Source organism: Zosterops lateralis, assembly GCF_965231275.1.
Source record: "Zosterops lateralis genome assembly, chromosome: 8".
Taxonomy (NCBI): domain Eukaryota; kingdom Metazoa; phylum Chordata; class Aves; order Passeriformes; family Zosteropidae; genus Zosterops; species Zosterops lateralis.
Genome location: NC_139768.1, coordinates 24,934,129 through 24,951,227, shown reverse-complemented (window position 1 = coordinate 24,951,227; position 17,099 = coordinate 24,934,129). Strand labels below are relative to the sequence as shown.

Genomic DNA, 17,099 nt, shown 5'->3' with positions numbered 1-17,099 from the left:
TCGGATGTGCATTTCCCTTATATGATAGGTGCTACTTAATCCTTTGGACAAGCTTTGTTCTTTCTATACTTTTCTGCTTATTATGAAAAAAAACATGTTTGGATGAATCTAAACCAATGTGGAAGTGAGCTTAAGAATAAGAGCATTTAAAGGCAGGCAAAAGGCAGCCCTTGAGTAGATTCTACAGAAGATGAAAGGGATGTAGCTCCCAGCATGTTATTTTCATGGCTAAATAGGTAGAAGGCATCATTAGCATGACCTGAGGTAACAGGTAAGTGATCTGCCATGTTAATGAAATGTCAAGGTAAAAAACAATTTACCCTTAAACCAACATTTCTTACCTGGGGAAATCCCATTGATCTCATGGATTGTGAATCCTGGACTGTGTCCTATAAAGCTATTTAAGAAACGTGAGTATGCAACAAAACAAACAAACAAACAAACAAAAATTATGTGATTTTTTCCTTACCCTAGAGATCATAGAATCATGTTTTGGGCTGGAAGGGACATTAAAGATCATCCAGTTCCAAACTCCCCTGCCATGGGCAGGGACGAATTCCACTATCCCAGGTTGCTCTGAGCCCCGTCCAACCTGACTTTGGACATTCCATGGATCCAGGGGCAGCCATCTGGGCAGTTTCTCTGGGCAACCTGTGCCAGGGCCTCACCACCCTCATACGGAGGAATTTCTTCCCAATATCCATTCTAGATCTATTCTCTGGCACTCAATGGAAGCCATTCCCTTGTCCGGTCACTCCAAGCCCTTGTCCAAAGTCTCTCTCCATCTTTCTTGTCAGTTCCCTTCAGGTACTGGAAGGCCTCAGTCAGGTTACCCCAAAACTTCTCCAGGATGAACAATCCCAAATCTCTCAGCCTTTCCTCACAGCAGAACTGCTCCATCCCTCTGATCAACTTGGTGGCATCTTCTGGACTTGTTCCAGCAGGTTCTTGTCCTTCCTATGCTGGGGACCCCAAAGCTGGATGCAGAACTCCAGGTGGGACCTCAGAGTGGAGTAGAGAGGCAGAATCAACTGGGACAATGTATAATACTCAAAGCAGAGAGGTCATTGCTTATTCTCAGCCCTAAAATTTTAGGCTTTTCACAAAAAATCATAACTTCAACTAGAAATAAAGAGGTTTCAATAGCTCTTAGACAATAACTGCCTCTGGACTTAAGAAACTGGGCACGGTACAACTGCATATTCATTCAGCAGTCATGACTCTGAAATGTATTTTGCAATTTAGCACCTAAGGCAAAACCTTTTGGTGCTTTATGAACTCATCTCTGGCAGCAGATGCAGGGCACTGTTTGCTGGCAGAACTGGGCTAGTAGGAGACACAAACATATTAGCAAATTGAGCCTAACTCTTTGTGTGTTTATAAAGAGCTCGACATCGTCTGTTCTCCTCCCAGCCCTCGCTGCATCAAGCTGACTGCACATTGGGAAAATTTTCTCCGAGGGCGTTGTTCTCTAAAGGCATAAGTGGTGCCGCTCCCTGACATCCAAGGTTTGAGCTATTTGGTTAGAAGATATGACAAGGTTCAGGAATATTTTCAAATGGCTTGCTTTAGTGAGGAGAAGCTACGCAAATTCTCTGTGTGTCAACTAGGATATCATGTTTTCTTTGTGGAAGAAATAAATTATTTTCCAGCATTGATAAATTTCTCAGGGCGATTTATGGACAAAGAGTAAGAGGCACCCAGAAGTTACCACTGTGAAGACTGAGGGGTTTTCTGGTTTGCTTTTTTGTTTTTGTTGTTGTTGTTGCTGCTCTTCCTAGTGTGATGGATACGATAACAAGTGAAATATTGTCTGTTTTCTTCTGTACTCTGCTCCTGGGAGATCCCACCTGGAGTGCTGGAGCAAGCCTGGAGGAGGGCACAGCAATGATTATAAGGATGGAACACTTCTCCTACGAGTAAAGGTTGAGAGAATTCAAATTGTTCAGCCCGGAGAAAAGAAGGCTCTGGGGAGACCTCAGAGCCCTTTCCAGTGCCTAAAGGAGCTCCAAGAGAGCTGGAGAGGGCCTTGGAACAAGGGCATGGAGGGAAGGACACAGAGAATGAGTTCCCACTGCTGTGGGCAGGGATGGACGGGATGTTGGGCAGGACTTGTTCCCTGGGAGGGTGGGCAGGCCCTGGCACAGGTTGCCCAGAGCAGCTGTGGGTGGCCCTGGATCCCTGGCAGTGTCCAAGGCCAGGCTGGACACTGGGGCTTGGAGCAACCGGAGATAGTGGAAGATGTCCCTGCCCATGGTAGCAGATGAAACTGGATGAGTTTTAAGGTAATTTACAACCCAAATCAGTCTATGATTTTTTTGAGAAACTCACAGCTCCCCTTAAACGTCCAGATCTTCTGGTTACAACATGCTCTCCAGGTGTAATTCAGCTCGGGGAAAGGTCAGGGTTGTGTTGGCTCGTTCCAGCCTGTCCCTGCTCACCTGCTGGTTCAAAGCTCCAACACAGAGCACAGCGGGCCCTCCTGGACCTCTTTCCCCCTCATTCCCTCCCTCTCTCCCAAGGCAGCAGAGCCTGAAGTTCAGGGTTCAGTTCCATCAATGCCCTTCCATGTGGAGAAGGGCAGGACATGGTACACTGAACGGACCGTGACGGACTGGGGAAGAGATTGGTGCGTGTAGGCAAAAACACCTGGCACAGGAGCTCCATGAGGAATTCCTTAGCACAATTAGTGAATCCCTGGGTGTTATTGTGAATAATTTTCTGTTACCCATATATTTAAAGATTGGGAAAAAGTTCATGTACATCTTTTAGGAAAAGTCAGGGCTTTTGAGCACTTGTCATCAGTTCCCTGGGGAACCCGCAGCCGCCAGCGGAGTTACGACCACGATCCCACACACTTCCCATTCCCAGGAATGTTTTCCCAACTTCTCTCAATTTTTTCGTCAATGCTTGCCCTTTTCTACAGTGACTTCCTCGAGGGCTCAAGCGCGGCTGAGCGGTGACAGCGGCGGGAGGGCGCTGGGGTGGACCAGGGGGGTTCCTCCCTCCAGGGTGTGGGGGTTTTGTGGCTACAAAGATCGTTCCCAAGGCTAATTCGGCAAAGAGCCGAGCCCCCAGTCTGAGGGCCGGGGGTGCCGGGTGAGGGCAGGCGGTGAGGGAAGGGGGACCAGAGCCCTCGCTCTGAGGGCCGGGGGTGCCGGGTGAGGGCAGGCGGTGAGGGAAGGGGGACCAGAGCCCTCGCTCTGAGGGCCGGGGGTGCCGGGTGAGGGCAGGCGGTGAGGGAAGGGGGACCGGAGCCCTCGCTCCGAGGGCCGGGCCCATGTGGCGGGTGGGGCCCGCGGGCACCGCCCCTGAGGGCCGGGGTGGGCGGGACCCCGGCGCGCGCGTGCCCGCCAATGGGGGAGCCCCGCGCCAAGGGGAGGGGCCGCAGCGCGTGGGCGGTGGCTGCCAATCCGCCCCGATAGCCAATCGGCTGACGCGATTGCGGTGACGTCACTGCGGAGGTGCGGGCCGAGGAGCGGTGACAGTGGCCCGCGGCCGCATCCGCCTCTTATCCGCGGGCCCCGGCACCGGCAGCGCCTCCGGCACCTCCGGCAGCACCAGGTACGACCCGTCCGGCCCTCGGCGGCCATTCCTGCCTCTCCCCGGGACACCGTGCCCCGGTTCTGTCCCGCTGCAGGCAAGGCCCCGGGAGCGCTGTCGCTGTGCGGGCAGCGGGGGAAGTGACAGCCCGTCCCCTCCTCTGTGCCTGTGTCAGCCCCGCTCGGCGATGCCACATCCTTGTCTCAGCAGCGTCTTTGACCGTGGCCTTGGCGGGGAGATGGCGAGGATCTGGTCTTTCACCGCTGGGCTTATTGCTTTCCCCCCCCCCTTTTTTTTTTTTTTTTTTTTTTTTTTTTTTTTTTTTTTTTTTTTTTTTTTTTTTTTCTGGAGAAAAGAAGGCTCAGAGGGGACCTTATCCCTTTCTAGAACTCCCTGTAAGGGGACTGTAGCCAGGCAGGGATCGGGCTCTTCTCCCAGGTAGCAAGTGACAGGACGAGAGGAAACGGGCTCAGTCTGTGCCAGAGGAGGTTCAGGTTGGACACCAGGAAGAAATTCTTCACTGAAAGGGTGATTCAACATTGGAGGGGGCAGCCCAGAGGGGTGGTGGAGTCCCCATCCCTGGAGGTGTCTAAGGAAGGACTGGATGTGGCACACTCAGTGCTCTGGGCTGGTGACAAGGTGGGGATTGGGCACAAGGTTGGACTTGGTGATCTCAGAGGTTTTTTCCAGACTCAGTGATCCTGTGATCCTGCAATTCTTGTCTGCCAGCCTAATCCTGAGCTGTTCCTGCTGTGGTGCTGGTCTCTAGAGGTAGCTTGGCATGTCCACACTGATGTCCCCTCTGCTTGTCCCCTTGAGCGTTCACCCCTTTGATTCAGCTGGTAGAGGCTGCAGTGTGGCACTGATTGCTCTCTGCTCTATCAACATGAACCTGAGTGTTTTCGTGTCTTCAGCAACATCCCCCACTTACCTTGGGGTGTTTTTCAGTGTCAGGTACATACAACCATTCAATTTACCAGTGCAATCTGCAGGCTTCTGTCTGGATAATCTTGCTCAACAGTTGAGCAAAGCTGTTCAAGTGTTTTACAGCTGTGTTTTGAGTGGTTTTTCTATTCTGATGCAAGATCTCTTCCAGTTAGTGTAATTTCTTGGTTTCTCATTCCTGTACTGCCTGCTACAGTGCACAATCATATTTCTCAGAGTTGGTAATGAGTTTATTTCATTTCGTTTGCTTGGGTTTTTTTTTCCTTATTATGCCCCTCTTCTTTCCTGAAATTTCTGTTCACCTTGTGTTGATCATCAACCTCAAATTTCCCCCCTCCTTCTAACTCCAGATTCATCTGTAATTCTCAGCTCTTCTCCATGTAATCTTCCACACCTTGGCTAAAGTGATGTGGCCTCAGCACAGTTTGCAGGGCAATTCCCTTCATGGAGGAAAAAGCCCCTTTAAAAAAATCTGATTAATATTTTCCAATGTGCAAGAAGTAAGACAAGAACCTCAAGCTGGGGATCTGTGATCCTTCATGCAGAGAGGTACCTCTGATACAGGGCAGATAAGAGTTTAACTTCTTTGTACCTTTCATTTCAGCAATGTCTGGGAACTCTCCAAAATACAGAAGCTTGTGATAGGATTAGCTGGTCTGCCATGGAGGTGTGCCAGGGGCCAGGATGTCACAGACCAATTACATTTTAGGGGTTGAGCAGGTTGAAATTTTGAGTAATCAAATTTTTTTTTTCTTGCACAGAGAAGTATTTGTCTTTTTTGTTTGCAAAATCCTTGAGTAACAATCTTCAAAAGTATTAACACAAAGGGCTAATCTTTAACAGCTGGAAACATGCCCAGAGTTGTGCAGCTTTCATCTCTTGCTGGAATGGAGAATACTGACTCTTCCTGAACACTTGGATTTTGGTGGATGGAGAAAAAAAATCTTGGCTTGGGTTAGAAGTGAGGAGCAGCAAAGTAATACCTGAGGAGTCTGCTGAAAGAAATGCCTCTTTGTTCAAGGCAACATATTAAGGGTGTGGATTTTTTCCAAAATAAATTAGGGATAAATCCATGACTTAATACTTCTGTCTTCTGCAAGCAGCCTGAAATAACAGCACCCTTGTGTAAGCCATCCCTGCATCTTCCTGCTGGTATTTAATACCTGTATTTTGGGTAGGTTTTGCAGTCTGCTCCTGTTAGGTGGTGCAGCAGTGTCCAGGCTGCTCAGCTCTTCACTTTGCTGTGGAATGTGTTACAGGGAGGATGCATTTGATAAGCAGAGCACTTGTTGTGATCTGTGATCCTCCTCTGGGGTTTAATCCTTTTGCCAGTCTGTAAGTGTGATGTTCTGTGAGACCAGAAACCCGAGATTTGGGAACTCTTGGCTCTCTGCTGTTCCCTGCTGTGGGAAGAGCTTCCTCAAACAGCTTTTCAAGTGCCAACTCACATCCTCTTTTCTGGGAAGTATCTTGATATTGACTGCAAGCATGGAGAAGAAATCAAAGTACATTTACCTCATGAAATCCTACCCTCAGGTTATCCCTAAGTGGTGAAAATACAAGGTTATATATTCAGGGGAAATTGCTGGGAAAATCCAGAGTGCTCTAATGATCATTAATAACTGACATACTCTTACTTTCCTTCTATTTTTTGATCACAGAATCTCCCAGAATGGGATTGGAAGAGACCTTAAAGCTCATCCAGTGCCATGGGCAGGGACACCTTCCACTATCCCAGGTTGCTCCAAGCCCCAGTGTCCAACCTGGCCTTGGGCACTGCCAGGGATAGCCAATATCATGGAAGTTTGTGACATGATTTGTCTGATGACAACCTCGTAGAAAATGGGCATTTCAATAGAACAAGAAATTGATTAACTTAACTTTCTTACTGTAGTTTATATTAGTAAATTAGAATTTAAGGTGCAGTGAAAAAGGGACACTTACAGGAAAAATAATGTAACTACTTCCTTGTACTAGACTTGCTGAGTCACACGGTTTAGTTCCCTTTCTGTTTCCGTAAGTGTAGAGAATAGAAAAAAATGACTTGTTTGATGTTAATCCCACATTAATTTATACTTCATATAAACTTTCTTGGCTGAATTGCAAAATAGTTGAGGAACCTGTAATCCTGGCAGTTAAACCACTTCAACTGTGTCAGATATTTCTTCTGAAGTATTCTTAGTGCTAATTATTAACTTTCTTTTTTTTTTTCCCCTCCAGATTTGTATCAGAATTGCTGAAGTCCATCATGCTTTCCAAGCTGACCCGCTCCCAGAGCCTTGCTGTCCTCTGCCGAGGCCTCCACTCCTCTCTGAGCTCTGCTACCTCAGTTGCTCCAAAAAAAACCATTCAGGGGCCTCCCTCCTCTGATTTAATCTTTGAACGTGAGGCCAAATATGGTGCCCACAACTATCACCCACTGCCTGTTGCTCTGGAAAGAGGAAAAGGTATTCTATTTAGGTTTTTCCTGGAGGTTGTAGGTGGGATGTGTCTGTGTGGGTGAAAGAGATCTTGGCAGAATGATTTTGACCTGATTGATTTCTGAATCTTTTTTTTTTTTTTTTTTTTTTTTTTTTTTTCTTTTGGGTGAAATTGAGATCGTTGATGAAATAAAGCCAGCTAATTGTTGATTAGAGAGCTGGATCATTATGCATAGGGGCACCTGAAAAAATTGTGGCGTCTCTAAAATAATTTAAAGTGTTGATAATTTCCAGAATAACTCAGCAAGAAATTTTTCAAGCAACTTAATTTCTTCTGTTGCCTTGTGTGGAGAGGTTTAACGTTAATGTGGACATGAAAAGGTGCATTGGAACCCTAAGTCCTTGTGGACTGTTTCATGTATTATCACTTAATTTAAATTTACTCTAGTCTTTAATTATGTTTGAGAAACCCTTTTTTTTGTTGTTTTGTGTCTTCTTTTATTTTGTGTACTGACCACAGGTTTGTTTTCCCAGGTGTTTATGTGTGGGATGTTGAAGGTAGAAAGTATTTTGACTTTCTGAGTGCTTACAGTGCAGTCAACCAAGGCCACTGTCACCCAAAAATTGTGGATGCTCTGAAAGCCCAGTCTGAAAAATTGACCCTGACATCCAGGGCATTCTACAATGATGTCCTTGGGGAATATGAGGAGCTGGTCACCAAAATGTTCAATTATAACAAAGTTCTTCCAATGAACACAGGTAAAGAAATACTTTGTTTCCATTTTAGTTCTTCTCTCTGAGATTCAAGGGTTGTGTAACATTTTCTGCTGCACTGATGGCCCATTTCATGTGTCAGACTGATAATGGTGCTGCTTTTATGTTTTAGGGGTGGAAGCTGGAGAAACTGCCTGTAAACTGGCTCGGAAATGGGCCTACACTGTGAAAGGAATTCCAAAATACAAAGCCAAAATCATTTTTGCAGGTATGTAAAGTGTGTGTTATGAGTTGAGGGTCTGGACACTGGGTTTACTGGGAGGCAGCCTGAAGTCCCAGGGAAAGCACATCCAGACCTCCATGCTCTTCTAATCACTTAAAGTGCAGTACTTTTTATTCCTCAGTTGTTGTTCCTACATAACTTTTTTGGATTAATTCCTCAGATTGGTGTCACACCCCTCACAGATTGCACAATAGTTTTAAGCTGCTCTCTTGGCTTCACCTACCAGAGCTTTTGTCCTGCATTCTCCAGGTCTTCCAGAAATTGGCATTAACCCAGTAACGCGGTACTGGAGCCTTGATCATATAATCAAAGTAAAAGCAACATTGTAAAGTAAATAACGAACATTGATTCTCTGTTGGGATATTTCCTCCCTTTACCTGCCTTCTCTGCTTGGCTCTATAACAGGAAGAAGTCACTAGGCCCTGAAGAGACTTGAGATTTTTTTAACAAAAAATTAGAAAACTCACATACAATAAAAAAATTATGACATTTAGTATTCTTTGGTTACAGATAAAAGCAGTTTTGTCAATACTAATTTTGTTTAAGGGTTCTGTATTTTCTAAAATACAGAATAAAGTTTACTATTTAAATACCGACTTTTTTTTTGTAGCTGCAAATACTTTTGTTAACTTTTGGTACATATAGTAGCCATGAATGTCATTAGGCAACATTTATAAATTGCAGTGTATACTTGAATTTTGCTTTATGGTTTCTGGAAGTGAATGGAGATTTTTTATCTTTTTTCATGTCTTCTGGGAATCCTTTGCACAAATATTTTTCCTTTTTTCCTCTTCTCTATATATTTAATTTTGCTCTTAGACAACTTTTAGTAAGTGTTTTCTCATTCTGATAAAGGGAATGTGCTCCCCATTTTGGCATAAAAAAAAGCTCTTTTGGAGAACTAAGAAATGATTTTGAACATCAGTTTAAAAAGAACTTGACACAGACTCTGTGCTGGATAGTGAGCTGTGAAGGCACTGAACCCTTAATCTTCCTTAGTCTTATTAGCACCTTATTACTGATTTGTGAGAGTCTCTTGTTCTAACTGAATATTGAAATGAGGACATGATTGCCTTGGTAATGGACATGTAGGCTCCTGGACATTTTAACTGATGTTTCTGAATAAAATAGTGCAAATCACAATATTTTTAAATATGTAAATAGGTTCTTCTGGAACTTTGAAATGCACAGAAATACATTTTCTGGTGTGAGCTTACTGACAGCTTTATTTTTAGGACTTAAATTATTAATGATGCTTATTTTCCCCCCTACATTTTAGAAGTAATAATTGCATTAAAGCTGAACATTATCAACAAAAAATATTATCGGAGTTATCTTCAATTTTCCAGACCACTAATGAAACTTAAGGAAATTATTTTGTATAGTTGTCAGGTTTTAGAGTATAATTTTCTTTTGTTTTTTGATATGTGCTTTTGATATAGCGACAGAGTGTATTTATGGCATCAATACAAAATAGTAACAATTAGGTGGAGGATGTTAATATCTTGTTAGATAACCCTTAAAATGCATCACCAAGTGTAAAGTGTGATGTCCTTTAAAGCATTCTGGGTCTTGGTCAGTTTTGTATCAATTTCCCCTTTTATTATTTTTCCAGCTGGCAACTTCTGGGGCAGGACAATGTCTGCCATCTCCAGTTCTACTGACCCATCCAGCTATGATGGCTTTGGACCCTTCATGCCAGGATTTGAACTGATCCCATACAATGATCTACCAGCTCTTGAGGTATTTGACCACTTTTTGTTCTCTTGTATGAAGTCATTTCACAATGTCTCTTTGGTAAATCAGCAAGGAAAATCAGAAGTTTATACTCTGAAATATGTGCTTTGACATTACGATATCTGTGAGGAATGTGCTATAATTATGTATAGGAAATGTGGGTAAATTCTGCTTTGGCTTTGATTTTCAGTTATGTTTTAGGATGTGAAAGGAAAACTACATGATCTGTTAGATTTCCCAGCCAGCTGGTCTAGTGGAAATGTCCCTCCCCATGGCAAGAAGTGGGATGAGCTTTAAGGTCCCTTCCTACCTAAACCATCCTGTGATTCTATCACTAGAATTCACTGCAGTTGCAAATATTTATTTCCAGTTTCACAGCATCCTTAAAACCATGCCAGCCTGCTGTTTCACTTTCACAAGCTCCTGAAATGCCAGTGATTCCCCAGTATTTCCCAGTGTTTTCTGAAATTAATCTTGTAAACAGCTGGTTAAAGCTGTTGGGGAGGGGTGACCTTGATTATGTACCACTTCTGTGAGTAAAACCCTCTGTTCCTGTTGGGTCTGCTTCATACAAGTGAGTGGGCTTTGGAGATTGAGGGATTATAGGACAGAGCTGCTTTTCTCCTTGGAGCTGGGTTAGGGGACACAAAGGTCTCTCAGTGGGTTACAGCTGCACCGTGGAAAAGCTTGTTCAGGTTTGAACCTACACCAGGTTGCCCATGGTGAAAGGCCTGCAAGTATTTAATGCCTTCATTAGAGCTGAATTCATTCTGCTCCTGGGGAAATGCTGAGAAAAGCTGTGGTAAATTCATGCTGGGAATCATTAGATCTCTTGTGCCTTGTGGACTTCTAAAGCTTCTTGAACTTGATAGTGCAGGAATGTACCTGTGGACTTTGGTTTAAGGTAAAATGTTCTGGAGGGGCTCCATTATTCTTTTTAAGGGAACAGTTGAGCAATTGTTTGTATTGTATGGGGTAATACAAAACTGAGGATGTTTCTGAGGTGATTTATGAACTGATCTGATAAACTGCTTGTCTGGGTTTGCAGTCTGCAAGGTTTGTACCTTCCCAAGCAAGCACAGCAGCTGATTTTACACTGCCAATGGTGACACAGTGTTGGAACTGAAGTGGCACTCAGAGAGAGCTGCCTGACAGGAATGCTGTTCTCATCCTTTGAGGAAGAACACCAGGGCTACAATCAGGTTCTTCTACCTATATTTTCTGTTATTTGTCCTGAGTAAAAGCTTTTTCTTTTTGTCTCTCCTCTCCCTGTGCCCAATGTTGCAGCGGGCCCTTCAAGACCCCAACGTGGCAGCTTTCATGGTGGAACCAATCCAAGGGGAAGCAGGTGTGATTGTTCCTGACAAAGGCTATCTCACAGGAGTGAGGGACCTCTGCACAAAACACAATGTGAGAATTCACTGTGACATTAAATATTAAACACTTAACACTACACACTATGTTTACTGCTGTAACTTGGTAAGGTCACCCTTCTATGCGAGGTGTGGAACTTCATATGCTGTTTAATAATTCTCTTTTCTTTCAGTGGAATAATGCAGGGATACCTCTTGTGTTTCCTGGTAATATCTCACTAAAAAGTATTTCTTAGCAGTGCACATTTTTCACTATTTCTTACTATTGTCACTGATTTAAGTTTCTAATTAATATTCTTCTTTATTTTTGATTAATTTAACTTCTAATTTCTTTCTGACATTAAAAGTTTCCAATTACCATGGCTATCCAGGACCTTTGTTGCTGATGTGCATAACTGCTACCAAGAATCAGTAACAATTACAGGTCACAGAATGAAACACTGAGGAAAATGGTTATCAGTGACCTCTGATTTAAGAATCAGTGGTCTCTCTTCCAATAGAATTCAGATTTCTGAATTTGTGAGTGCTACTCATAATTCTTTTCATATCTTCAAAGGAAAACATTGACATATTATTAATAAAGTTGTCTTCATTATTGCTATAATACATTAAAAAAAATGTATTGTTGGAATTGGGTTAGGAATGAGAATGAAAGTAATTCCCTGTTTTGTTTGGATTTTTCTTCTCTTTAAAGGTTCTGTTTATTGCTGATGAAATACAGACTGGTTTAGCCAGAACAGGGAAAATGCTGGCTGTTGACCATGAAAATGTGAGACCTGATATAATTCTTCTTGGGAAGGCCCTTTCTGGTGGCTTATACCCTGTGAGTACCAAACAAGTACCAATAATTTAAAGTAATATCAAATTACTCAAACATTTGTTGAATAATCTTTTCTTTTTCTTTAGTCATCAACATTGAAAATCTGCCAGTTGGAAGAACAATAAATCAGATGTTTGTTGTACTTGGAAATTGTTGTATGCAAGACTATGGTTTATGACTAGACAATCCAACTTGAGAGAGACATAATAAAATAATGGAATACCTAATACTACCTTTATAGCTGAACAACTGGCATTATTTCATTTGTCTGGCATGCCTGCATGGCTGATTTTATCCTCTTGGAGTGACTTAAATTCCTGCTGATTAGGCTGGAAATTACAATGCCTTGAACTATTTTGGCCATCTGACAGGATTTCTGAGTTGTTAAACCAAGTATTGAAGCTTAAACTCTTGAAATAATATTCAGTTTGGAGAAATTCCCCTTAGCTGTGACTGGAAGTTGTGTTACCACTATAGCTAAGTGTATTTAAGGGATTAATTATGGGATTATCAGATCTAGCTGGGAATGTAAATGTAATTCATCAGCATAGGCTGAAAATTTCCTGAGGTCTGAGGGAAAGTTTGCTTCAGAGATATTAAAGGCTCCTGTTCTAAATATGTGAATTTACTGCCCTTCCCATTTTAGGTCTCAGCAGTGCTGTGTGATGATGAAATTATGCTGACCATTAAACCTGGTGAACATGGATCCACATATGGAGGAAATCCATTAGCTTGCCGTGTGGCAATGGCAGCACTGGAGGTTTGTGTGTAGGGATAGAGATCTGGAATCCAAATTTAAAAGGTTCTCATGATCTTTGCTTAAATAAATGGTATTATTTTTCATGTTATGACTAGAAATCTAGTAAATTGGTAGTAGTTATCTGTAGCTCCTAAAACAATTTCTAAAATTTTTATTGGAGTATGTCCTAATTTCTGTGTTCCTATGATCTTAATGTCTTAAATGTCAAAATAAGATTTATCTAGGGGAAGTTTCAAAGCAATTATGTAGATTTGGCCAAATACCTTCACTAATTTAATGAAGACATTTTGAAATTGGCTTATTTCACTATATCAGCAGAGGCTGCTGCCCTGTGAGCTTGAGCACAGGTATGGATCTCAGACAGAAACTAGTGTCCTGTCCAGAAGGTGCAATTCAATTATTTTGTGATTGCTTAATTGATTACATTGACACAAGTCACACAGAAAACCTCATCACTCACTACTCAGTACTCGGACAGATTAAGAGCCTTCAGAGGTTTATTGTTTACTTGCAAATAACAGCAACCAAAGAGCAGTTAATTTAGAATAAAATTTCAAAGACATTATTGTTTCTCATAGACATGAATGAGTAAAGGCTCAATACCAACCTGCTGGGACTTGCAGCCTGTGCAGGGACACTGTGGCTGCAACTGCTTTTGTGTCTCAGCAGGTTCAGTGTCATTATCCATCCTTCCCCATGGTACATAAAACAAATGCAGTGCCCTCCAGCTGACTGTGGATCTGACTTCTCTTTAGGTAATTGAAGAGGAAAATCTGGCAAAAAATGCAGAAATAATGGGTAATCTGCTAAGAAGTGAGCTCATGAAGACTCCATCTAATATTGTAACTGCTGTAAGAGGAAAAGGGCTCTTAAATGCAATCGTAATTCGGGAAACCAAAGGTGAGGAAATAAAATCAACTGCACAAACAACAGTTTGGAGCATGGAGAAGTATTTTTCAACTTACATTTTAAGTAGGGCATAGCATGTAGACATGATGTTTGTGTTCAGAACATGGCTATAGTACTGTAGGACACACAGAAAATTGATTTAAGTTACTGTGTGCCATTAAAAATAGGGGTTTTTTAACTAAGAAAGGCTGAACAATTGTTTTTAAATTATTTGAACTCTTTTATGATTTGATAATGTTCAAATCTGATGGTGAATCTGCCTCCCAATAAATAACTTTATCTCTCCTCTTTGGAAGAAAACTGTCCACATCTGGAACACCAGTTCCTGCCAGGTTATGGGAGCATTGGCTGGGATTAGTTGTTTTTGGAAGAGTTAGAATAGTACAATGAATACAGGAGGGTAAAAAGAAGAAAAAAATTAATGATGGAGAACAAGTTTCTAGGTAGCAACACCTTGAATTATATCAGAAATCAGAATCTCAAGGTACTTGATCAAGGGATAAAGTGCTGCAGGAAGGTGGTGTCATTTTCCACAATTCGCTGAAATCCAGGTTACATAAACGTAACCTTTTCTGAAGTCCTGTCCACATGTTCCCTTACCTCCTCTTCACATGGTCCCCTTTTTAAAATTTATTTTCAAGTCTAACTGAGTGCCAGACGAGCACTGAGCTGTGCAGGAGCAGAACTCTGTGTGCTGAGGCCAAGGGCAGCTCCGGAGCAGCGTCACTCTGTGCAGGTTCCGGAGAGCTGCAGGAGTGACCTCCCTTTGTGAACAGCCCGCATCCCCTCCCTGCCAGCTGTGACAGCACCGCGTGCAGCAGGTCTGACACCTCTTGTGCTGTGCTGGGAATGTCCTCAATGTCCTGTCTGATGTCCTCCCTCCCTCCCTCCCGTTGCAGACTACGATGCCTGGAAGGTGTGTCTGCGGCTCCGCGACAACGGGCTGCTGGCCAAGCCCACGCACGGCGACATCATCCGCCTGGCCCCGCCCCTCGTCATCAAGGAGGATGAAATCAGAGAGTGCATCGAAATCATCCACAAGACCATCCTGTCTTTCTAAAAACACAGCTCTTACTCTGGCTGCTGACTGGTCCAAGGGGGTGTGTTGAAATGTGTGTAATGAAGGCCTGCTCTTGAAGCAAGCATCTCTCATTCCTTTTTGTCTAAGAGGACTTGACTACTAAAACATAGCTGTGTTTTTAAATTATAACGGCTCTGTAGAAAATACAGAATGATTTTGAAGACTTTCCAGTCTTAGAATGCTTGGAAATAAAGTTCTGGACCTACTGAACAGCTAAGTTGGAATATTTGAGGGGAGAGAGCTATAGAAATCTGCTTAATTGTTGTAAGTCTTGGCCAAAGTTTAAAGTGTGATTTATATATATATATATATATATATATAATAGGTTGCCTTGCACTCTCATATCACTCTCCAAAACATGGCATTTGGCAATTTTTGCCTCTCAGCAAGATGTCTGTAGGATGGAAGCACTTACTATTGTGGGTGAATTTGTGTTTTTCACGTGCAGCTTGAAAAAACATTCTAATTCTGAAGGTTTGACAAACTGGGTGTTATGCTGGTGAACTCGAGAAGCATCGAGCTGTGTTCTGTGTGTACAATATTTTGATTGTATGACAAGAGATGCTATTTTCAAGCCTGGTCTCAGTGTTTGGCTTTGCAATCTTGTAAAATAGATCTGAACATTAAGATCTGTTTTTACTGTTACAAAACTTTCTATCATCTGGCTGATTATATTAAAACACGTTTTGCATTTAAAAGAGATGTTGATGTGCAATGAAAATACTCTGAGTCTTCAAAAAGAGCAAACCTCATAGAACCTTGAAGTTTTCAATTTTTCTTAGCTGAACTAAACCCCGATTAATTACACGGTGCAAAATGTTCCCTTTGCTGAGCATAGGGGTTAAATACCGTCCCATGTTCATACTGTGAAGTGGTAAATAATCCTTTGGGATTTGGAAAGGCATCTTAGTTCACGGCAGTGCCCCAGTGTGGTGGTTGCGGTGACAGAACATTTCCCCTTCCTTGCTTTGGGTGAGACAGAAAAAGGTGTGTCCTGATTTAGGGCAAATTTTGGAAGGAAACCTCAGAATGGGGTTCCTCTAGAAAGTAAATTTAGGTGGCACCTCCCCTAACTGATTTGGAAAAAAAATTCCTTCTAGGAAAGTGAAAAAAGCTGTTTATTCAACAAGCGAAGTGTTCACAAACATTTCAAGAAATGAATAACATTAAACGATAAAGCCATTTGTCGCTCTGAAGAGAGATGGCAACATTGAGAAAGTCCTTGCCGTGGGTTTTAACTCAGCTCACCCAGTCTCTTATCAGTCCCTCTGGTGCTGGAAAATGCTGTCCTGAGCCCCGGTGGGCTGCAGGCGTGAGATCCAGGTATTTTTTCTGGGTTTAAACAGTTCCACGAAAAAAAAAACCAACAAAAAAACCCACAAACAAACAAAAAACAACAACAAAACAAACAAACAAACAAAAAACCAAAAACAAAACAAAACACCGTTCAGGGAACTTCTCTGGCTCAGCTAGCAAAAACTCAGTAAAAAGCAAAGGAGTTCTCTCTGTGGCTGACCGTCCAGGAGCAGAATGCGGGGCAGTGAGTGCAGCTTCTGCAAACAAACTCCGCGCTTCTTTCACCCTCTTCGCCCTCAGAACCAGCCTGAAAGGTGCAGAATTTACTTCTGGGCTAATCAGACGAATGGGGACACTAACATCATAAAGCCACCCCAGGCCAATGTGTCAGCTGCGGGTGAAGTAAGATTGAGCTCCATTTGGAAAAGTCTGCTCGTTGCAAGGGATAATGTGGCAGTGCGGTTGTTATCCTTAGAGACAGGGAAAGGTTGCGCGTCCCTTCCAAACGCCCGGAAAACCAGGACGAAGCAGCCGGGGAAAAGATCTGGAGAAAAGGGGGTGGGGGACAGCAGGAACAGCCCCTGTAACTGGATACCGGAGGGGAGGGGAATGTGTTGGAGCTGTGGGCCAGGCGGGGGGAAGGCTGTGCCCGCCCAGGAGCGCGGCCAGCGGGAAAAGGAGGAGCGCATGGGGATAAAAGGAGGCTGCGTGCCCCGAACCTTCCAGAAACCCCCCAGGCAGCGAGTGGGATAAGCTTTCCCTGTATTCGAATAGAATTGATTTCTGTAGGGCTTCCCTGTCTCCTTTGTGGACACTGGCCTTTGGCAGAGTGGCTTTCTGCACATTAGGAATAAGATAAAAAATGCAGGAAGATGTTGCCGAGGAAGTTTGACGTTTCTGAAAGGTGGGCTTATGTAACCCCATGGGCAAGGAGGGAAATACCTGAGAAAATCGTAGGGTAAACACTTATTGGACACCTCTCAGAGGCCCAAAAGGTAAATCACCAAAACTCTTGGCAGCATAAAAGTTTGGTTTTTTTGGAGTTACAAGGCTGGCAAGGATGAAGGACATGCTTAAGTCTGTTCCCCTGCCCCGGCTCTGCCACTGTTTGCCTAATTGCCAAGAGGGGCTGTAGAGCAGAAGGCTCCAGTTTGTGTTTTGGTGCTTCCCCGTTCTCACTGTCAGCAGATTTCCTGCCATTTGTGTGTCATGCTGCCA

The 17,099-nt window shown here is 43.3% G+C and overlaps 1 protein-coding gene across 1 annotated transcript; it reads left to right on the top strand.

Moving 5' to 3' along the window:
- The first annotated feature begins 3,451 nt into the window (after window positions 1-3,451).
- OAT (ornithine aminotransferase) lies at window positions 3,452-15,283 on the top strand. The gene is made up of 10 exons (XM_083866179.1): window positions 3,452-3,564; window positions 6,709-6,935; window positions 7,443-7,667; window positions 7,795-7,890; window positions 9,521-9,648; window positions 10,930-11,052; window positions 11,710-11,838; window positions 12,482-12,595; window positions 13,351-13,495; window positions 14,404-15,283. Exons 2-10 carry the CDS (start codon window positions 6,737-6,739, stop codon window positions 14,562-14,564), a joined length of 1,320 nt encoding a protein of 439 aa, XP_083722305.1. The 5' UTR covers window positions 3,452-3,564; window positions 6,709-6,736; the 3' UTR covers window positions 14,565-15,283.
- The last annotated feature ends 1,816 nt before the right edge of the window (window positions 15,284-17,099 follow it).

Excerpts from the sequence above, each read along its gene's own strand:
- OAT (XM_083866179.1), top strand. The coding sequence starts at position 6,737 with ATGCTTTCCAAGCTGACCCGCTCCCAGAGCCTTGCTGTCCTCTGCCGA. Across the intron at positions 7,891-9,520 it reads AGCCAAAATCATTTTTGCAG|CTGGCAACTTCTGGGGCAGG; the intron begins GTATGTAAAGTG and ends TTATTTTTCCAG. Across the intron at positions 11,839-12,481 it reads TTTCTGGTGGCTTATACCCT|GTCTCAGCAGTGCTGTGTGA; the intron begins GTGAGTACCAAA and ends TTCCCATTTTAG.